General features: G+C 41.4%; 1 protein-coding gene across 3 annotated transcripts; it reads left to right on the top strand.

The window, feature by feature from the left end:
• Positions 1 to 5,607: 5,607 nt before the first annotated feature.
• Positions 5,608 to 23,018, top strand: slc7a2 (solute carrier family 7 member 2). 3 transcript variants are annotated; one of them, XM_017419743.3, is made up of 12 exons: positions 5,608 to 5,835; positions 6,893 to 7,270; positions 7,355 to 7,510; positions 9,478 to 9,643; positions 9,763 to 9,899; positions 9,997 to 10,219; positions 13,036 to 13,175; positions 17,309 to 17,411; positions 18,854 to 19,053; positions 19,161 to 19,327; positions 20,330 to 20,438; positions 21,258 to 21,448. In XM_017419743.3, the coding sequence occupies exons 2-12, from the start codon at positions 6,901 to 6,903 to the stop codon at positions 21,446 to 21,448; spliced, it is 1,962 nt and encodes a 653-aa protein (XP_017275232.1). In that variant the 5' UTR covers positions 5,608 to 5,835; positions 6,893 to 6,900. The 3 variants fall into 3 exon arrangements, with proteins under 3 accessions (XP_017275232.1, XP_017275231.1, XP_017275233.1); XM_017419742.3 differs by having other exon boundaries at positions 5,609 to 5,835; positions 6,890 to 7,270; positions 21,258 to 23,018; XM_017419744.3 differs by lacking the exon at positions 13,036 to 13,175 and adding an exon at positions 13,443 to 13,579 and having other exon boundaries at positions 5,611 to 5,835; positions 6,890 to 7,270; positions 21,258 to 23,018.
• The last annotated feature ends 409 nt before the right edge of the window (positions 23,019 to 23,427 follow it).

Raw genomic sequence — 23,427 nt, forward strand, 5'->3', positions numbered from 1 at the left:
TATATATATATATATATATATATATATATATATATATTTATATATGTATATGACATTTAACTGATTGATCAGAGGTAATATAATTTATGTTGTATATAGAGTTTTATGAGGAATGTATGATGTGTTTTGTTGTGTTGTTACTATTAATATGCTATAACTATATGTACCCAGGCTTCCTCTATAAGCTTTCAGTAGCTTTTTGGAGACCTGATTCACGCACTGTTATCTTGTTGTGATGTATTATGTCACATAATTCTGTGTGTATGTGAATAAACTGAATATAAATCCATAGTTTTTGTTGCTGTTTTAATCTATTGCAGCTCATTAGATGTGTTGAAAGTTTGTGCAGCACATAGCGTGACATGCCACAGCAGGAAAAGGTCTGTAAGAGTAAAAAAAAACAAATGCATTCCACTGAAGTGTGCAAGTTTCAAGTTTGTGCCGATGGCTCACTGGCACGACTTGCACTAAACACTTGATAGATTCAAGTGTGAAGGAAAGTTTCCCTTCTGTCTACTCGTGCCATTAAAATAAATTAAACAGTTGCAGAGAAATGTCTCTATTGTAGCTTTTCTAAAATAAATTACATGAATTATTTGTTCACATGCGAGAGAAGCAGTTGGGTGTTCAGGCCTTAAACACAAAAAGGGTTTTGAAAGATGCAGAAAATAGTCAAATGCACTTATAAAAAAACAGTTTGACTTGAGAGAAGAGTCAAAATCTTGAAAAGGTTTTGTGCAAAACAAAAGTTTTAAATGCTTCCAGATAAGTTGTGTGTGCAGGAGATATTTCCAAATGGTATTACAAAATAGAGAACTGAATCCCATCTGCTCCTCGTATCAGTTTTGTAGCTTGCTTAAGTTGCTGACATCACCTTAAGTAAAGTATGAAACAATTTGAGAAGTTGCCCAGTGCAAGAACAGATAGCTCCCACGAGGTTTAAAACTTTATGCAAACACACTGGATCTGCAGCTCTGCTGAACTGGTTTAGTTGATTAAATTTGGCATATTCTCAGTTTCACAACCACAGAAAAAAAGTCCTACTTCTTGTTGGAGCAGATGAGCTATCATATTATAGCAATGGCTAATTTTGCAAAAGTTAGGTGGTTTAAAGAGAATATCAAATGTGGTTTGTAATCCACTGACATCCCTTGAGAACATCCTCTTTTATGTCTGCAAGTCACTTCATCCTCAAGGACTTATTGTAGAGTCAACTAGAGGCCACAAGATACTCACAGAGCATATTGAAGGGATTTTATCGCTCCTTCCAAATTATCTGTAGACATTTGTCAGAATATTTAAAAGAAATCATATCATCATCTTGCTCTGAGATCAAACCTGCTGAAGCAGACATCATATCCAAAACCTTTAAGGCAAAAAAAGCTGTTGTATTTAATTTAAATATGGGAAAGGACATATTTTTTAATCATTGTATAGGCCCAGAGCACAAGGCTGTACAAAACTTGAGCACTGACCCAGATACAGTCAGAAAAACACTTGTAATGGGGCCTGGAGTGATTACATGAATCATCCTTCTGCATCCTACATCCTTCTGGCTAATAAAAGGAGCAATAAGTCCAACTAAGAACTGGTCCTGTCTTCTGAGCTCCAGTTCAAAGGCCGTTCTTGAAATGTAATATAAAGAGACTTTGTGGCAGTAGGTTCACCTCAAAAAACAGGAGTAATGCTGACCTCCCAGTGAGTTCTGGCTCTGACCTGGGGTCTCCTCCTAGTGGGAGGTGCCTAGAAAACCTTCAAAGGGAAGGTGCCAAGGACGCATTCTGATCAGATGTCTTGAACCACCTCAGCTAGTTTTGATACAGAGAAGCAGCAGCTCTAATCTGAGCTCCCCAACAATGATGGAAGTCCTCACCTTATCTCTAAGGCGGAACCTGTCCACCCTACAGAGGAAGCTCATTTCAGCCACTCTTGTTCTTTCAGTCATGATCCATATTTCATGACCACAGGTGAGAGTTACATCATATAGACCAGTAAATTGGGAACTTTGTCTGTCAGCTTAGCTCATTCTTTACCATGACAATGCATTCATTACTGTGGGCAAGGCCTCAATCCATCTCTCATGTCATCCTTCAATCACTCATAAACCAGGCTTTCAGATACTCCTTTTTAAAAATGGGGACCTCCACCCTGGTTTGCCACTCTGCAGGTGTTGTGCCAGTACTCCATGCAACATTGGAGAGACATGTCTACCATGACAGCCCCATAATGTCGAGAGCCTTCAGCATTTCAGGGCGAATCTCGTCCACTCCTGCCACCAAAGAGTTTTTGACTACCTCTGCAACCTTTTCCATGGTGATGGACTCATCTTGGCCAGCGTCCTCAGACTCTGCCTCCTCAAATGAGGACACTGTGACTGGATTGAGTAGATACTCAAAGTCTTCCTTCCACCATTCAACAATATCCTCCGTCTGGATCAGCAGTTCCTCACCCAAACCAAGCACAGTCTGGGATGGGCCATGTTTTGTTTGCTGAGAGGTTAAACTATCAGCTAGAACCTTCTTAAAGCCAACCAAAGGTCCTTCTCCATTCCCTCTCCGAATTCCTCCCATGCTCAAGGTTTTGCTTCCTCAACCACAAAAGCCACAGTCCATCTTGCTATCCTGTACTTCTCACCGCTTCATGAGTCCTCCGGGACACCTCGGCTCTAAAAGCCTCCTTCCTCAGCTCGGCAGCCTCCATCACTGCCGGTGTCCATCAATGAGTCCCCCAGTTGCTGCTGGAACAGGCACCAATGACCTTCTGGCCACAGCTCCTGGAAGACACATTTGCTCCAGAGGTCCTGAACATGGTCCATTCATCTCCAACCTCCCCGTTCCTGTGAACAATTCTCCTGGAGGTGTGAGTTGAAGATCTTGTAAACAGGGGGCTTTCCTAGATGTTTACAGTTCATCCTCACTTTTCATTTGCCTTTACTTGGTCTGTGTCCGGCAGTCCCCCAAGGCACCGGATCGAACTCACCACCAGGTGGTGATCAGTTGTCAGCTCTGCCCCTCTCTTCACCCGAGTGTCCAAGACATAGGGCCACAGCTCTGATGAAACAGCTACAAAACTGATCATCGTCCTTTGGCCCAAGGTATCAAGTACATTTATGGATTGATCTATGTTCAAACATAGTATAATTCCCTCAATGCTTGCATAGGTATTGACGTCCCCCCGAAGAACAACAGAATCTCAAGATGGCACCCCTACCAGGTCACCATCCAGAGCCTCCAAGAAGACTGGGTAATCTAAACTGCTGTTCAATGCATAAACACAAACAACACTAAAAAACTTTCCCTCCTGAGGGTCAAAGCCGCAGAGAAGCGACCCTCTGATTACCAGGAAAAACTCCAGCACAGAAGCACTCAGCCCAGGGTTTGTAAGTTTTCCCACACCCTCCTGACGCCTCTCTCACTGGCTAACTCCAGAGTAAGCTGTGTGTAGAAATCAGCCCAACTATATCTAGTCGCTATCGCTTAACCTCCCCCACAAGCTCCGGCTCCTTACCTGTCAGTGAGGTAAATACTTGCATCACTTCCATATATTTTGAAACAGAAAAACGTCAGATTTTATATCTAAAATCGTTGGTTGATTTGGTTGTACAATGTACATCCAGTCATTGTTTTCTGACAGTTTAATTACAATCTGTCCAGTGGTCTATGAGGTACTTTGCAAACAGACAGACCGTGTTGACTCCAACAGTTGACGTCAAAGTTTTAAGCAAACATTTTGTGCAATCTGTTAGAGCTCAGAGTATGTATTGGGGATGACTATCAGCTACTATCACACCAACTTGAGTTAGAGCCGTTTTTGTGTTTGCTAAGGTTAATTAGCTGTGGCGAGCGTCTTGAACTGAGATGACTCCAGTGGTTAATCAGTTGTAGATGTATGTAAATCCAATTATTACTTTCTGACAGTTTCATTAAAAAGACTTTTTGAATGAAACTTTACAGCTTTATTTTATTTATATCACAGGCTATGAATGAAGTGCAAACAAACCTTGACAAAAAAATTCTGACAACAAAACTGGAGGTTGATGTGTTCAAGTACAACTGAAGTGAAGGTTTCTGCCTCGGTGTGTGTTGTTCTATTTTCCTGTCACACATTAGGAAATTCTATAGGTACTACTTTTTGATTGATAAAAATATCCAATAGACAATATAAGCTTTATAATCAAAATGTTTATTTAGCAGATTTTTCTTTCAACTAATCTGAGAGAAGTTGTAGAATCTGTAGAAACTTCCATGAACCTGTAATATTTTCAGTGAGCTGAGACTTTGCTCAGCTTCTTCCTGCAAAGACTGCTCCTGTTTTCTGACCTGGATGCCACTATCACCGCTGTCTGCTTTATTGCTGATCGTTCACTCTAACATTTCCCGGTGACCACAGTGTTAACTGGAGCGAACAGTCCCACAGTCTGCAAGGCAAACACCACTCAATCTGTTGACCATGTCCACGTTCTTGAAGCCGGGTCACTCAGTCATTGGAGGCCAAATGCGTTCAATTGCCTCCACACTGTTAGCGCGTGTCAACACCGACGCACAGCCAGTTGACTCCTTTCCATCCTTCCCATGGTTACGGCTCAGACTGCAGGTGAAGAACGTTCATTCAAAAAAAACAAAAAAACTGCTACTTTAATTGTTATTCTGACATTTTTAGTGCCAAAGAATGAGCAAAGTTTGACAACTGCTTTAACCCACGAGGCAGATAATTTGGAAGTAACTTGTGGCTCTTACAGTTCTCCTCCTCGAAATAACAATTTGCTTTTCCATCAGGTCAGAGAGTCGGCTCCAGCAGCAGACTTGGTGGGCGATATCTCGTGATACTTGGCCGCTTGGCTCTGACGGACGAGCTCAGAGAGAGCTGGCTCTTGTCGTGCCGCCGAGTCTCCGATCTGCAGGGCGGACTGTGTTTCCTGAGGCCAGCTGCCACATTCTCACTGAGGTCTTCAGCTGGTTTGAGCTGGTCTTGGCAGAAGTACTCTCTTAATTAGTTGTGATTCTTGAGTTGTGTTTTTTGGAAAAAAAAAAGAAACAAGTTTTTCCTCTGAAGACTCAGGCTCGTTACTGAAGTTACAGTGGAGATGCCAGGCTTTTTGGTGAGTGCTGTGTTATTGACTGGATTATGCTCGTGGGTCCAATAGCTCAAGGTACATTGAGCAATACCCCTACTCCATTAGGAGGACTTATTCCCCCCTCCACCCCAGCACTCTCTACCCTTCATTGACCAATCAGCACCCAGGCTTTTAGCAACGCTTCTGTGGGCTGTACTGGGTAAACAGTGCCTGCCTCAGTGTTTGTCACTGAAAGTTACCTAACCATTTATCAGCAGGGCATCTGGACAGCTGGGATCTGAGTGTGCATCAGGAATCTGACAAATAAGACCCACCCCCCGCCCCTTATTTTGTCTCTGCCTTTCTGTACAATTTCAAGAGGACTACTTATGGTGTAAAAAGCACTGAGGTAAAATCACCCCCTCCTCACGATCCCCGCCTCCCTGCTTGCTCTGGGGAAGTCACTCCTGTGGCTGGGGTGTACTGTATCCTGATTTTAGGGGCAAGGCGAGGGCAGGTCCTATGAAGAAACACTTGGGACAGAGGGGAGGAGTGAAATGACTGCTCTGTGCAGTTAATGTGCCTGCATAGTGAGTGTGTTCAGCACACGGCGGAGATCCAAGGCGGCGACTTGTCAGATCAGTACAAGTTGTCTGACTGGTACATGTGCTTTATGTCCAATTGCTCCACCTTGGAAGAAAAAAAAACCCTCTGCAGCTTCTCTTCTTTTTGAAACTTTACCTCAGCTTGGAGCTGTCATTTCCATACAGCACTCTCCTAAGGTAAGTGAATCTTCTAATGTAATAAAAACCATCTGCTAATAATGTGTTTGTCCTTATAAATAAGCCATATTTGATTTCATTTAAAGGAGAACAAGTTTTCTGAATGACTAAATCATGATTGTTGCCTTTGCAAAGCTGAATTCTGACTCTAATATGTTCATGTTCAGTGCCAGGTTTTTGTGAAAATGTTCTAGTACAACTCATATTAAAATGTTAATGAGCTGTCACTAAAATTCATTTCTTTTGATGTAGCAGTCTATGCTGCAACATAAATCAGTGTTTGTCAGTGTTATTTATGAATAAGATGTTCAAAGAAGCCGACTTACCTTCAAAGCACATCACAAACTATTCAGCAAAAAGGAAGAATATTTTACCTTTATCATGCTGTAGAAACCAGCAGTCATACAAATTAAGAGACGTTTTTCAAATCCACGAGACAGAGACAACAAAGAAGTATTTTTCACTTTTCAGTGTCTTTCGCATTAATTGGAACAGAGAGCTACTGAGTGTTTTTGCTCCATTCATGGTCTCCTCATGAATGCAGCTCTTTGAGTCCTTAGATCTGCACCATGACCCCAAACAATGGTTTTAATAAGACCCGTAGTCTCTCAACTTTGCCAACACTGCAGCACTTGGCAGCACTCCCGAATGCACGTCATAGTTTGTAGGGTTAACATCCCTTTCATTTCACGTGTTACGTAACTGACTTTTCAACATGTTTTATCAGAACAAGTTACTCAAAAATGCAGCTCAGGGACAAAAGTTAAACTGCTGAAAGATCCAATGTTTGATTTTTAGGAATTCAGAGTACGACTTAAAATGTGCACGCATTACGTAGTTGTTTTCTTGCTCCAGTGATTTGTACTCTGACTTTCGGATATTGACTCAAACTTTAGGCATATTCCTTTTTTCTTGCTGGGTACGCACTTCAGAGATCTTCATCCTGCCAACGTATTTCACAAAACTCAATCAATCAAATTCCCCATTCACGCCCTGGAGCATCAGATCAAACAGGTATTTTCTTTTTTTTTCATTTTCCCTTTCCCTCTGTCAGCAGGTGAAAACATGTTAAAGCAGATTCTGTTGTTCGGCCACTCCTTGGTGCGCAGGAAAGTGGTCGACCTGAACAGCCTGGAGGACTCCAAGTTGTGCCGCTGCCTGGGAACCGTCGACCTCATCGCCCTGGGGGTGGGCAGCACTCTGGGTGCTGGCGTCTATGTTTTAGCTGGAGAGGTGGCCAAGGCCGACTCTGGCCCCAGCATCGTCATCTCCTTCCTGATCGCCGCCCTGGCCTCTGTCATGGCCGGACTCTGTTACGCTGAGTTCGGGGCCCGTGTACCCAAGACCGGCTCTGCGTACCTGTACAGTTACGTGACTGTAGGGGAGATCTGGGCCTTCATTACTGGCTGGAACCTGATCCTCTCATATGTCATTGGTGAGCTACTGCCAGTCTTTAAACATCATTTTGTTTGAAAAAGAGGCTGGTTCTTTACGAAGTCTGTTTGTCTTTTACCAAAAGGTACATCCTCAGTCGCCAGAGCATGGAGCGGCACGTTTGATGAAATGATCGGTGGTCACATTGAGGTATTCTGTAAGACCTACTTCAGCATGAACTCTCCAGGCCTGGCCCCGTACCCTGACTTCTTTGCTGTGTGCCTGATTCTACTGCTTTCGGGTAAGGAAGCAAATGGCCATGATATTCGTAAAATTCCTTTAAGCACGCTTACACAAAGGCCGCAGTGAACGAAAGGAAATTAGAATCAGGACGAATCAACTTGTGATTCATGGCGGGCATAATCCAATAACAAATTGGCAGAACCTTTATGAAAAGCCACGGGGCCAAGAGGCACAAGTAATCTGCAGGGTTGTGTGAGTTCACTGGGTGCTCACAAACACCCTTAATCATTATCAGCAGATAACAAACAGCTGCAGCTGAAAAATGCACAGTTTATCAGTTTCATGACAACTTCAGTCAATAGAGAAGCTCCAATGGACTCTTCTGGTATCTTTGGCTATTTAGGGTGCAGTCTATTGTTCTTTAGATGTTGATTGGTTCACAAAAGGAAAGATTTCTTTAAAATTCTATTTTTAGCTCAAATTTAACTCTGTCATGGGTTTTATCTGTTAGTCTGCCAATGAAATGATTACATTAACCCCAAAACAATCCATCAGTGTTCAGCTGTTTGTGTGAAGAGGAAGAACTACAGTATACAGCTGACATCAGACGTTTTAACTCATCATGGGCATGGGTGTCAGATTAATTTGGAGCTTTTAATCATTTGTTTGACCGTTCTTTTTCCAGAAATTACAACATTCAAGTTCACTGACTTTTAAAAACAAGAATTGGGTGCAGGAGTTTGAAATGATTGTGGATTTTCTCTATTCCAGACATGTTGATAATTATTCATCCAGACTAACATCCATCCAGACACACCGCCCCCAATAATATTTGGTTCAATGTTTCTTACTAAGTTGTACTTCGATCACATGCTTTTTGAATCTGTCAACAAATTTTTGGCATAATTCTGTCTGAATTATTGAACAGACTTCTTGGGAGATTTGGTAAAATTTATCTAAACAGGCTGATTTCCTGGCACAAACCCAGCTTTTAAACAGTCTACAGATTTTCAATATGGCTGAGGCTGAGGCTTTGGGAAGGCCATCCCAGATACTTAATGTTAGTCTGTTTTATCCAATCAGAAACCAGTTTTGATGCGTTTGGGGTCATCGCCCTGTTGGAGCTGTGACCGAGTTTCAACCATCTAGCTGTCGGTTTGAGGTGACATTGAAGAATTTAGAGGTTGTCCTCCTTCTTCATCAGTCCATCCATTTTGAGCAATGCACTAGTACCTCAGCATGATGCCACCACTACCATGCTTGACAGTTGGTAGTGGTCTTAGGTTTGAAACTCTCGCCTTGACTCCTCCATACTTTAGTCATTGTGGTCAAACAGCTCAGTCTTTCTCCTGTCTGACCATAAAACCTTCCTCCAGACGTTTCTGGGCTAGTTTGTGTGAGCAGTTGCAAATTTCAGTCGAGCTTGAAGGTTTCTCTTTTGGAGGAGGAGCTTCTTTCTAAAGCTGGCTTCACTGTTGACGGGGGCACTGGTGTTACAGCAGTTTCTAGTTCATGACAGGCTTGATCCTCGGTGGTTCATGGGATGTGCCTGAACATCCTACTGAGTTTCCTTTCATCTGAGGGCAACGGTTCGGATCTCATTCTTAGACCTTGGCAAAGTGGGGACACATCTGAATAATTTGTACTTGCATACAGTTGTTTAAACTGAGAATCTTGGAATCTGAATTTGTTTAGAAATGAGTGCTGTCAAACTTTTTACATCGGCAAAGACAAACTATCAGCTGCAACCAATCACGATCACTAATGAGAAGTTAATAGGCCTTTGCCTTATTCATCTAAAAGACATCCAAGAACCTCAAGTTCCACTTATTTAAATATTTAGGTGAACATATCTGCAGGGTCGTTCATTCTGTACATCTGTGTTAAAATCTTGGCACTCAGGGCCAGCTCTGTGAAAAACTTGGTTTCACAAAAAAAAACAGATCCAAACTGATTACATTAAAGGTAAAGTAGAGTAATGATCCCTGTTCTGTGCTGAGCTCTGCTGTGTTTGTGCTCATCCAGGACTCTTGTCATTTGGAGTGAAGGAATCAGCCTGGGTCAACAAGGTCTTCACTGCCGTCAACGTGCTCGTCCTGTTGTTTGTCATTATTTCCGGGTTCGTCAAAGGAGACACGCACAACTGGAAAATAACCGAAGAATCCCTCGTCAACGTCACCATAGTCACAAGGTAATCTAATCAATTGATACCAGTTGATTACAGACTGCACAGCTGTTCTTCCGTATCACCACGCAGGGATCAATGTTAGTGTCAATCGATGTCACAAAACCACAATAAACATGTTTCAGGAACTTGTCAGAGACGGCCAATGTGAGCAGTGATTATGGCGTTGGGGGCTTCATGCCCTACGGCTTCAGTGGGACATTAGCTGGAGCTGCCACCTGCTTCTATGCTTTTGTTGGATTTGACTGCATTGCAACCACAGGTGAGTTATTGGCGTGATAGGCTGGAACAAGGGTTGGCTCGTCTGAGGTCTTACCTAATATAATAATAATATGTAAACATGGGTTTGTGGCCGACAGGTGAGGAGGTGAACAACCCCCAGAAGGCCATTCCCATCGGCATTGTGTCGTCGCTCACGGTGTGCTTCCTGGCCTACTTTGGCGTGTCAGCGGCGCTCACCCTGATGATGCCTTATTACCTGCTGGACGAGAAGAGCCCCCTGCCCATGGCCTTTGAATACGTGGGCTGGGGCCCCGCCAAATACGTGGTCGCTGTGGGGTCTCTGTGTGCCCTTTCCACCAGGTAAACCTGTATCTGTCATTAAGTATGAGGCTAGAACATGAGCATTTATTGACGTTTATCCAAAGAATTCAGACAGCTTAAATACTGACCGTCCTTTTTGATTGATGTAAATGCTGTAATGGACGATAATGGTGGGTGGGATCTGGTCAAACATTTTGACCAGATTTCTTTACACGTCTTTTAATTGGATTGATTCCCGTTGCTTTATGGCGTGTGGTGGGTGCACTGCTTAATTCTCCATGTTTCTTCTAAAGTTTACTGAACAAGATGACTCAAAAATACATTGTTGGGATGTAATTCTGTCTTTCTTTCCTGTCAGTTTGAGATGCCCCTTTGTTTTTTCCGGAAGGGACAGTTCAGATCTGTTGAAGTGGGGTTTTGTGAAAAGCTTACGGACAGTTAATATCTTACCTGTTGTAGATAGCTTTTTGAATGAGCCCAGTCTGAAGAAGTTGCAACCAGTTCTGACCAGATATGATAAACTGGACACAGAAACATAACACAAAAGTTCAAGCAAAAAAGAGAAAAAAACCCCCAACAAATAAAAGAGTTCCCCCTAGTAAACTGGACCCACTATTAGTTTAAAGTCCATGTAAACAAATCTGAGGTTTTTCCAGTTGAAATATAAAAAACCTCAGTTTTTTTTCCATTTGTTGACTTCTCTTCACTGTATGTTCAAATTTTAATTTCTCAAATACATTTAGTAGTAATTAGTTATTTGATGCTTAGAAAACACTTGATATGAGTTTCTCTATGGATGATGCTGTCCTTTAGAAATCAGGGCAGCCGACTGCCGATATACAGCTTTGATTTTTTGTTTATTTTTTTGGCCATGTGTATTTTTCATTTAACAAAATATAACAATAAATTCATAGCTTAAATGGCAGATATTTAACAACGCTTTGAGGAACTTGTACATTTCAAAAATATGTTCGATTTTTTTTAAGAATTCTTGCTTAAAAAAAGACTAAATTGTGGGCTAAAGTAGGAAGCAGCTCCTGCATCATCATTATCCTACTTTGTGATTGATTAAGTTTGTACAGGCACGGCCAATATAAGTATCACTAACATCAAAAATACAGCATGGAAGGGCCTGTAAATCAGATGTTTTGACTTCATTTTTGAAGAGCAGAAGTAGATAGAGACACGGCGTCCATCTTTATCAACCACCTTTCAGTGGTGGGCGATAATGTAACTGCCTCTATCTGTGTGTGTTAGCAAAATATCTCTTTAACCACTCGACAGAAGTTAATGAAACTCAGAAAATGATTAATTGAACATTAATCTAAATAATTTTTTTAATTCAACTGATTAATTCTTTGAAGAGAATCAAGTTCAAGATAGCCACATCAACCTTATCAACCTCATCAACCTTAGAAAAATAAATGACTATAGCTCAGTCAATTATGGAGACATGGAGCTAAAATGTGGTGTTTTAGCAGCAGAAAGTCATCCCTGACACATTCTCCTAACAGACTGTGTGAGGTCTTGTGATATGGCGTGTGATGGTGCGTAAAATCGCTTTTAGGATTTCACAAGAAAAGCTCAAATGGCACCAATAATTTAGCTGAAAACTCTGGATGATACACATTTCTCTAAGGATTGCTAATCCTTTCGTTGCATACAATCTGTGGCTTGACCAGATTTACAAGCTAAGACCTCGACCAGGTGAGGCCAAGACCACAGCTGGCTGCTGCTGTTTTAAAACAACTTCAGTCTCAAATATTTCACAGCAGTTCATGCAAACACCATTTTATAAACCATTACGCCGCCATTAGTTTTGCGTTTCATGGTTATTTACACAGAATACTATGTTTTTTGTAAGCGCAGATGACACTTTGGTCTTGGTCCAGCCATTAGCACATCCATCCTGTCAGAACTGAACCGTTTCTTCAAACTGAGGTTGTTGGAAGAGCTATTTACAGCAAAAAGAAAACCCATCCATCCATCCATCCATCCATCCATCTATCCATCCATCCATCCATCCATCCATCCATCCATACTTCCTTATCATATCTTCTTTACCAGCTTCTCCTTTCCGGGTCACGGGGAGCTGGTGTCTATCCCCAGCAGTCACTGTGCGAGAGGCAGGGGACACCCTGAACGGGTCACAAGTCCATCACAGGGACACACAGAGACAAACAACCATTCTCACTCACACCTAGGGACAAGTTAGAGTTACCAATGAACCTAACATGCATGTTTTTGGTCTGTGGGAGGAAACCAGAGTACCCAGAGTAAACCCACAGAGAGAACAGGGAGAACATGTAAACTCCACCCAGAAAGGCCCCAGGCCAGGATGCGATCCTACCAAAAAGAAAATAGATATTAATAATCTTTCCACAGAATCCTTTCTTCAAAAGATCTGAACTATTGTTTTTAACAAACCCTTGGATGTCATTCCTTTGCTCGTCTTATTGAGCTGTTGATAAAAAACGTTACCAAAGCGGATTTGAATCAATTAAATTAGTCAGAGCCTGCAGTTGGACTTTAAGATGCCGCTGTTTGGACTGGTGCTCTCGACTTTAACTCAATGTTCTTCTCTAACTTGAAGTAAATATTTACACATTTGAAGAATGCAATGATTATAGGTTTTTTTAAAGTGTGTTGGAGACATGTTCTTCAGACATCCGACATCCGTAATGGCTCAAGAATGACAGGGATGACATTACTGACAGGAAAGGAAGATGTTTTTTTTTGTTTTTAGCCTTTCGTCATTGTCTGAAGCTTTGATGATGCCGCTGTCTTTGTGTGGTGGTGTGTCTGGGGCTCCTAACTAATGTGTTGGTCTTGCATGTCTCTGCTGTCTCATGCAGTCTGCTGGGCTCCATTTTCCCCATGCCTCGTGTAATCTATGCTATGGCAGAGGATGGGGTGCTTTTCAAAGCCTTAGCCCGAATCAATCCTAAGACGAAGACCCCAGTTATTGCCACTATGAGCTCTGGTGTAGTTGCAGGTGAGAGTCAGGGAGAAGTGTGTGATAACTCAGCTAATGTTTGTTTTTTTTTTCCCCACCAATCAACTGTGAAAGAAACAATCAAAGGAGATGAATCAATCAGTTTTTCGTTTTTTTTTATTTTTCAAATTGGAAAGGCACTTCCAGCCGTAATGACATTGTCTGTATCGAGTTTCTGTGCACGCCTTGTTCTTTCACAGTTGTGCAGGTGTCATGTTTTCTTTCCCAGAATGCCCTCAGCTTAACCATGAACCCTCTTCTCCGTAGCCTGTTGGGCTCCATGTTCCCTCTGCCGCGCATTCTCTTTGCCATGGCACGGGACGGTATTCTGTTCAAATTTATGTCCAAAGTGAGTAAGCGCCAGTCGCCGGTGGCTGCCACCATGGCGGCAGGCACCACTGCGGGTAAGCTGCTGGACGAGGACTCGCCCGTCTTTGGGTTGTCTCGTGGACTTGCTCGGGTTTCTGTCTTTTTATTTAATTGTTGTTGGTTTTTACGTGTGATCGGCTGGTGACGATGGTTGCATGATTTTGGTGATGGTGTTTCCAGAAGCATGTGGATAAAAACACGACACCCGGGATGTTCAAAAACAGTGTCTCGCTTAAAAGTGTCCACAAATTCAACAGGCCTTTAATCCTTGTTTGAAAGGTAAAAAAAGATGGTTAAACATTTGAAAACATTCTGAACCACTTTAGTTCAAATAAAATATTATTTACTCTACAGAGTACCTCAAAAACACTATGTATAGTTGTTAATGTATTATACCATCATTAATAGTTACAGAAAATACTTTAATTTTAATATTTGCACCAAGACAGAAAACATTTCACTATTAGCTGACATAGGTGATGATTTGAATTTTTCCTGCATCTTTATTTTTTTAAATCAGGCCATTTTAAATTGTATTTTTTTTGCCATTTTCTGCTACTTTAAGCCCTCAATTTACAAGTAAAGATCATGTCTGATCATATTGAAAGTTATTTTAACTTTGGTTGATTACATACTTGATAACACACGGCAGTAGCTGCACATCAGTGTTGCAAAGATCTTTACTTTATGCTAACATGAATTCTAGACTAATGTGAAGTATCAACTTCTGTGAGGCAAAGTTGCAAAATCATAGTCTCAGCTGTTCTGTTTTGTGTCACAATGAGACAGTTTCAAACCTTTTACCCTGCATCACAACAATATTATGATCACAATTAATTTTTAACAAAACAGGAGCACCGTAGAATAATATTGCTTTATTATTGTGAATAAATTAATGTAGTTTTAGAACAGGGGTGTCCAATCCTGGTCCATGAGGGCCACCATCCTGCAGGTTTTCCTTGTTTCTCTGCTCCAACACACCTGATTTGAATCTATGGGTGATTAACAGGCTTCTGCAGAACATGAAGAGGTAATTTAACCACTGAATCAGGTGTGTTGGAGCAGAGAAACAAGAAAAACAGGCAGGATAGTGGCCCTCCAGGACCAGGGTTGCCCACCCCTGTTTTAGAAGGACAGGTCAGATGTTTCAAAGTGGAGTTCTGCAGAAATGTTATAAAAATTATTATTTTAGTTCATAATTTCTTATATCTTAATATATTAACTTCTTTTGAGCTTTTTGAAGAGCTTCACTTTGGAGAAATAAAGTTTAAATCTGACCAAATTGATGAGCTAATGGTTTGGCGTCTAGACCAGAGAGGATTGCTGCTGTCCTCAAACTACTCCCATCCCAAAAGGTCCACAGCTTTTCATTTGTGCACTAATTTAGAAACCTTTACACCAATTTAAATTTCAGGTTAGAAATATGATATTCTTTCCAGACGTGACCCAGGCTGCACCAGAAGTAGAAGATGGCATCTATCAATATTTCTGTTTACATTTGCAAAAAAAGCAAAGAATCCTAAGGAAATAACTGTAACTCAAAACTGACAGCAGTGTTAAGGTTTATGAAACGGCGTTCACGCTAATGTGTAGTTGTTGTGGGACGACAGCAGTCCACTTTGGTCTTGGCTTGATCAAAGAGTCCATCTACAACAGGTGGCACCACTTTTTTTATAATGTTTCCACAGAACTTTACTTCCAAAGATATGAACCACTGCTTTAATTTTATACATAACACAGTCATAAGAAGCTAAGAAGTGGTACAATAAATATACTTTAAGATGAAAGAAGTTACAGAAGAACAGCTACGGCTATTTGCTGTATTTTGACGAAGCACACCAACTATGCTACAAGCTTGTTATCACCGGAAAATTAAGTAAAAACAGTATTTAAGTGCTCTGGCAGTACATTGAACACAATCATTTTACTCAGTTTTGTTGTATTTTTTTATACAACCATCAGTTTATGTAATGTTGTAATAAAATTCAGTTCAAACAGTCTGGCCTTTGTGCTTGGATGTGGCGCTCACGCAACATAACGAATAACTTCTTCTAAAGCTGGGGTGTGTAACATTTGCTTTCCCCAAAGGGCCATTTTTGCTTACAAGCAATTAAAGGGACTGAAGGGCCACACATTGAACTGAACCATGGGCACAGTTTGCCACCTGAATCTATCATATGTAACATCTTATCGTCTGCTAAAATAAGCCAGAGCAAAAAGCTTGCCCTGTTTTGCTTGTAGAGCAATACGCAGCTCACAATTGTAGCACATTTTTAGATGAATATCTTTATGAAAATGATCATTTTTTCTTTTTTTCTAAAAAGCTTGTAGTATAGTTGGCATGCTGGACTGAAAAACAGCTAATTTATGCTTCAGCATCATGAACATGCTGCTTGAAAATTAACTTCTGGTTGAAAAAAATGCAAGATTTAGAGACTTTTCCCTATTTAATATCCGTCTTTAACTTTTGCAAACCTAGCAGGGAAACATTTAGGTCCTCGGGATGTCCCGAGTTGATCTCGGCTATAGGATCAGGGTTCCAGTCGAGGCACTTTTCATTGATCAGCGTAGGACAGTGGTGTCCAATCCTGGTCCTCGAGGGCCACCGTCCTGCATGTTTTAGATGTTTCTCTGCTCCAACACACCTGCTCTGAATGAATGGCTGATTAACAGGCTTCTGCAGGACATGAAGAGGTGATTCAACCACTGAATCCAACATTTCACATTTAAAACATGCAGGAAACTGGCCCTCTTCTAATACTTCTAATGTTCGGCTGAGAAGTCAGAAACAAAGTAAATAAACTGTCACACAAAAGTGTAAAGGGTTGATATGAGATGATTTAGCAATTTTGAGAAAGACTTGTTTTAAAGGCCTTAAAAATTATTTAACAGAGACTCTGGCTTGACGAACTATTAGCCTAGCCAGGAGGAGGACCTTTGGCCTTTTCTTCTTACTTTGTGCTCTGTTACTGATATCACTCTTCATAAGATACAATTGATGATGATATGAGAGATCATCACTTCTTTAACTTTCGCCAAGATTCTTTAATAAGATCTTTGTTTTTCCTAAGTTTCTCTGTGTTGTTTTGTTTTTATTCGACTAGACTGACATGGAGAAAGGGCCGCTTCTGGCCCTTGGGCTGTACTTTGTTGTAAGGCTTTACTGCTCAGTGGGAAATCATGTAATCAGAGATTTGGGCTGAGACTCACAGGGTGAATGACCTGAAGAACAGACGTGAACATCCGGGCGGGGGGGGGGGAGCACCACCTCCATTAGCCATGCATCAAGCACCTGTCAGCACCGAGCCGAGGAGCTTTTTTTCTGCTACTTTTTGCTTAAACACAAAAATTGTTGTGCATCCCAGAGTGTGTCTGAGCTGTGCTGCTGAGATCGGCTCCATACTGCCTTCTGCTGCTGAGGACACCGAGTGTATCTCACACCAAATGACGCCGGTATGGAGGCGATTACAGCCTCAAAACGGGACAACGTTCCGCTCCGCTGCTTTACGTCGTGAAAACATGTCGCATGTTGTTCAATTTGCATCTGAATGGCTTTTATTCATTTGTAGTGTGCGTCTGAAGTGAGCAGCTTTTTCCCTTTTTGTTTACAAGAATCCCAGTGTTAAAATGTGTGTGTAATGAGAAATGTTACGTGGGTGTAAACGAACATGTTTTCCAGCCTGCTACTATTATCACTAATTATCCTTCTTGTTAGGAATGCCATCTGAAAGCATGGGTGTTCATTTTGACCTTTTTGTCCGCAGCTATCATGGCTTTCTTGTTCGACCTCAAAGCTCTCGTTGACATGATGTCCATTGGAACCCTGCTGGCCTACTCGCTGGTGGCTGTGTGTGTCCTCATTCTCAGGTGGGCACGTTCACAATCACATCTTTCAGTGTAACTTTGGAGAAATCTTATTCGGGCAGCATTGTGAAAGAGGTTTACAGAGGTTTTCCAGATGCCCACAGGCCCGATCAGCCCCGTGTGTTGTTGCATCACCTCGGTGATGTAAGAGCCCTGAATGCTCCCTTTGTACCAACGTTAAGCGACTGCTCGAGTAAATGAAGGTCCTTACTTCAGTTTCCGTACTCGCTGAACCCAGGAGCCGAAGCGCGTCTGCTGCGAGCACAGCGCCGATCTGTCACCGCACCGTGCCCCTCCGCTGGTTTAAACCTGTTTTCAGACCTCGCTTGTTTTGGAAAGCAGAACCAGATGATGCGAGCGATTTCACAACCTGAGAGGCTCGATGGAGGAGGCGGTGCTATTCATAGGCGTGAGGTTACAGCTGGGGCCTTGGGGGCTTTAACCACTGAAATAGAAATACACTGGCCAACCACAGTACAGTCTATGCTAGCGAGGAAAGAATTAGTGCTGCCATCTTGGTAGGTGCTACGCAACGTTCTTAGTTAGTGTGGCAGCAGGCCATGGACTTTATGAGGAGCAAAACCTAAACTCAGCCAAGAAGCTGATGTTTTACCATTAATTCTTATAATTATTAGAACCTGAGCATCAAATAAAGTGGTATTATGTTTCTGTTATTGTTTTAAAAAATACTAGTTTAATACACTGTAAATTAAACCAGGGGTTGATGCTCTCTTTAGAAGAGATTCCTATAATTACTGTAGAGCAGGTACTGAGGGTCGGCACATATAAGCTAACTGAAAATATATCAATATTAGTGACATTTTATTAACTAATATCCATTAGTCTATTAACCTGTTTAACCTATAGGTAAGATATGAGCTAAATAATTAGTGTATAGGTGAGACGAAAACTCAATTATCCATGTCTACATACTGAAGTGCACGTTATATAATGCCTAAATATTTCCAGAATTATGAGGGGAAAGAGTACTTTAAATAAGTTTTAGTTGTTAGTTTAGGTGTATTTAACTGCAGACACTGCTGCAAAGCTCTGTTTAGACTAAATAGACATGTAAAGTCTTAATTACTTAAAGTGCCGGTGTGTACCAGTCTAACTAGAGTGATTCCAGCGCTTGGTTATCACAGTATGAGTGGTGCAGTAGGGCTTGTTCGGAGGCTCATTACAGCAAACTGTTTTCACAATATGAATGATATATATTTATTCAAGTAAAACAGGGTGACACCTCCACCCTGTTTCTTTGTGTTTTTGGACCTTTGACACAGGACAGCATGCACAACAACGTGTGGCTTTGACATGTAATCAGTTCAGGGTTATGGGAGTAGCACCTAACAAGATGGCGGCCACAGATTTCACCCCTACCACCGTCCGTGTTTCTGATTCAGTGGCTCTCAACAAAGCACATATTTTGATGGCTCTGTCCTCAGGTACCAGCCGGACGGAGTCCATACCTCGGGTAAAGCCGAGAGAGACGTTCTGTCGTCCGAGGAGTCGGAACTGACCGAGTCAGAGTCCCACCTCAACATGCTGAAAGGTGGCAGCTCCACCCTGCAGGCCGCCCTGCACCCGCCTGTCTCACCTTCTGAGCAATCGTCCAGCGTGGTCAACATGTCCATCGGTCTGCTAGGTACGAACACTGGCTCTCACTAAGAATATCTTCATTTCCTGACTGACTCCAGACTTTAACGTGCACATGTGTGTGTGTGTGTGTGTGTGTGTGCTCTCCAATCACAGTGCTGATTGTGTGTGTCGTCAGCTACCTCACCACGTACCACCTCGAGTCCATCTCCAGTTTGGAAGTGTGGATCTTGGCCTTGCTGTCTGTGTGTTTCATCGTCTTCAGTGGCTGTGTGCTCATGGTGTGCCGGCAGCCTCAGACCACCAAGAAGGTCTCCTTCATGGTGAGTGGAGCTCAGAGGAAGTCCAGCAGCATGGAGTCAGATGTTCAGTAATATGGCAAGCAGTTTGGGTATTTATTTGATATCCATAATATAAGGAGTCATTTTTGCTCACCATTTATTCATAATTATAGTTAAATATAATTGTATGATTATAATTCCAATCATATTTATGTTCACTTGACTGCTAGAGCAACAAAATTAACTAGTAACACCAACAAGCTTCAGCTACTGAACTGGCATTACCAGTGAACTAGTAAATCCAGATTTAGTTTTACTAATTCGGTGTTACTAGTTCCCTAATCAACACTATAGGCACACAAGTCAACATTTTGTAGGCTCACTAATTAACTAGAAACGCCAAATAAGCTTTAACTAGTCAACTTGAGGTCATTTTGTATATTAATAGTTAACTAGTAAAAACAAATTTTATCACGTTTTGGGCTTTTCTAGTTAACTAAGAAACATTATAAGCCCATTAGCCAACTAGTTATTTTTAGGCACACTAGTTAACTAGTACCAACAAAAACACATAAATTAGTCGACTAGTGAGCATTTTATTGCTTACCAGTGGACTAGTTAATTTTTGGGTTGTGCCAGTTGACTAATGCACACATTTGACAGCCACTAGTCAACTAGTGGCATAATTTGTGTTAACTAGTTAACACTGAAGAGTTTTTGATCCTTACTAGTTAACTTGTAGGACACAGTTGTTGACTAGTTTGGTCCAGTCGTTCATTAGTGCATTAAAAAGCCAACTAGTTGACTTTTGGACTACTAGTGTGGCAAAATGGCTGACTAGTATAACTTCTGCTCCAACTAGTTGACAAAAACTGTTACCAGTAAGAAAGTTTGCTGACCTAATGTGACCAAACGTACAACTCGAGCAGTGCAGTCGTGGGCATAAATGAGGACGATTTTAAGGATGTTGAATAAATACACAAACTGCCTGCCGTACCTTTAGCACATTCAAACTAATGGCTCGTGTGGTTTTTGTCCTCACAGGTGCCCCTGCTGCCTTATCTGCCCATTCTGAGTATATTTGTTAATATTTACCTCATGGTCCAGCTGAGTGGAGACACCTGGATACGTTTCTCTGTGTGGATGGCTGTCGGTGAGTTTCTGCTCAGCCCAAACCACACAATCCTGTACGATGAATCTGCACATCTTAGCCTCGCTTAGCATAAAGGAAGACGCAGTGATTGGCAGATTTCTTGTAATTTTACAGTTAAAAAAAATGATATCACAAATGTGTTTGCCTGTCCAGTGGTTCATGAGATATTTTGCTAATGGTACATTAGCAAAATATCTCATGAACCACTGGACAGATTTTAACGAAACTTTCATGAAGTAATCACTGGGTGTACATTTACAGCTGATTAGCTTTTGGAGTCAAACCAATTCAAGATGGCCGCCAAAGCAAACTGACTTTAGCAGACAACTACTCTTTAAGTCAGCCAAGTTTACAGATATTGAGCTAAATGTTGATGAGGTATGGCTGAGAATGCACATAAACTTTTTTTTTTTTTTAATTTTTTACAAGATTTGTCAAAAATGACTAACTCGATCTCCAAAAAGAAATCCTGAATTTTGACTTTTTATTCCCCAGAATTCTGACTTTAAACTCAGAAAAAAAGTCAGAATTGTGGGATTTTTTGGCTTTAATTCTCTTCCATTCTTCAGATATATGCAACTTTCCTAACTTTATCATCTCTACCCTAAATTTGTCCAAATGTCTCGTTGGCATCAAATTCAAAATATGTGTGTGCCACATTGTGCACAAACAACATATTGAGATTTTAAAACTAAATTCATGTAATTTTCTCTTTTTAATCTTTAAATCAGTACATTATTATATTAGCACTTTGCATGGAAGACAGGTTACATTTGCCGTGAAGATGTCTGACCTTGCCCTGACGCTTTCTCTGTGAAGGTTTCCTGATCTACTTCGGTTACGGCATGTGGCACAGCGAGGAGCGCCAGCGCCACCTCGAGGCGAAGCAGAACAACAGCGGCGCCGCTCAGGAGAACAAGAAGAGCAGCCGGGAGACGCAGGCCGACGTTAACGCCGCAGACAAGGAGCAGGAGAGCTTCATCAGCCCTGACAAGACCAGCCAGTGTTAAAACGTTTACTAATCCAGACTCTGAGAGGCGACAGGTGCAGCCTGATGCACCTGTCGCCTCCTCCTCCTCTTCCTCGTTGCACCTTCAGTGTGCAAAGACAGCGTCAGTATTCTGCATCAGCAGCAACATGATAAGGAGCTGCTGCAGCTCCGGCTCTGCTCCATCATGCTTTTTATTACAGACAGCGTGGGAGGAAGTACAGACCAGACAGGTATCCCTCTGCAGAGGGACGTTCATTTTCATTTCAAACTCAAGGAGAGGCAGCATCAGCATCAGCAGCATCAGCAGCAGCAGCATCGGCATTATTACACTTCATGGACCGAAGACTTTCAGTGCATTGGTCTTATCTGTTCACATGCAGGTTCACACAACAGGACCTGAAAGATGACAGTGTGTTTCCTACAAACAGATATATTTACGGAACTGTTCTGTGACACGTTGATTCATACTAAAGCGGTTATATCTGCATGAAGCAGGGGCGTAGCTACGAGGAGGGATGGCTGAGCCCAGGCCCCCCCCCACGCACTTTACGACAAGATCCGTCCAATTAAACATACAACTTTCTTTTTTCCTCGTAAGATTTTAATTAAGAGATGAATATAATAAAGGAAAAGCTACCAATTCAATTAAGTAACTCCTAAATAAATTAAATGATACTTGGCTGTGTCCGATTTTAGTCCTTGTCTGTGGGGCAGACATTTCGAGCTTTTTAAAAATTAGTTCAGCTGTGATGTTTTAGGTGTGTCTGAAGTTGTCCCAGTGGTGTCCTGCAATAGTGTTCGGGCCACTCAGAAGAAAAAAAACAATGAAAAGGAAAATCAATTCCAATTTAGAGAAAAAAAGTCAAAATAACAATAACATGTAACATCTCCTCCTGTAGTAGTCAGTGAATTCTCTCTGGTGTTGTTAAGCACAGGTTTACTCTTTTTTTTATTATTATTGCTGCTTTAATGTTTGTGTTGACAACAAACTGTTACAACCAGAATAAGGAGATTATTTGCTACAGAAATCTTGTTAAAAAAACAACTATATGTGGTCTCTTTCTCTCCACACTTCCACGTTTTCCTGCCTGTTTGATATAAAAAAAGTTTTATTTTTGTTTTGTTTTTAACCAAACTGCTCACACCTGAAAAGAGACACTGCAGTTTCTTTCCACATTTTTATTGTTGTTGTGTTGAAGTATAAACTTGCTTCAGAATGAATTGAAAATGTATTTTTTTGGGGGGAGGGGGGAATGTGGGTGATAATAATAATTTAGTTCTTTTTTTTTAAATTTCCTTTTCTTCCTTTTAGGGGCATCTTGTGTTGTGTTTTTTTTTTTTTTTTAAAGTGAGGTTTAGGTTTCAATAAAACATATGTGACGTGTCTGTATTTTACACCATCTGATCTAATGTAGAGAAATTATTTGTTTTTTTTTTGTTAAAATAACTGTGGAACAACCTGAACGTCTACATCTACAATGTGTAGAGTCTTCCAGCGAGGGTACAGCAGAAAGTACACACTTTCACGTTGTACGACGGTGACACCAGCTGCACCAAGAGGAACTAATAAAACCTGTTCTCTTCTTTTCGATGCTTTGTTTTAATGAGCTCCACCTGCCTGTTTAGGTGTGAATTAGGATATTTTCAGAGCTTTGAGCAAATCTTCACTCAAACCAAACAAGCAAAAGTCACCCTAGTTTTAATGTCGAAAACAGTCAAAACTTTTTTGTCCTATTGTATAGAAAATTTATTAAATTTTTAGGGACTCCATCATTTCTCAACATAAGATGATTTTAGTCTAAAGCTGCAGAATGAAACCATACCTGCCAGGTGATTCACAGTCAAAATTCATCTCAGAAATCTCTTTTCAGTCTTTTGTTTTCGTAGCAATAAAACTGTGTTCAGTGGACTTTTCGTGCTGTCTGAGGCGGCCTGGTTGCTTCAGACTCCTGCAGGTTTGCTCACTTGAACCCAGAAACAAAAAGGAGCTGCTTGATA

The sequence above is a fragment of the Kryptolebias marmoratus genome, linkage group LG9, assembly GCF_001649575.2.
Source record: "Kryptolebias marmoratus isolate JLee-2015 linkage group LG9, ASM164957v2, whole genome shotgun sequence".
Taxonomy (NCBI): Eukaryota; Metazoa; Chordata; class Actinopteri; order Cyprinodontiformes; family Rivulidae; genus Kryptolebias; species Kryptolebias marmoratus.

Bases quoted from the DNA above. Each gene is read 5' to 3' on its own strand.
- slc7a2 (XM_017419743.3), top strand. From the start codon at position 6,901: ATGTTAAAGCAGATTCTGTTGTTCGGCCACTCCTTGGTGCGCAGGAAA. The intron at 7,511-9,477 runs GTAAGGAAGCAA...GTGCTCATCCAG, and splicing joins CCTGATTCTACTGCTTTCGG to GACTCTTGTCATTTGGAGTG. The intron at 20,439-21,257 runs GTGAGTTTCTGC...TTCTCTGTGAAG, and splicing joins CTCTGTGTGGATGGCTGTCG to GTTTCCTGATCTACTTCGGT.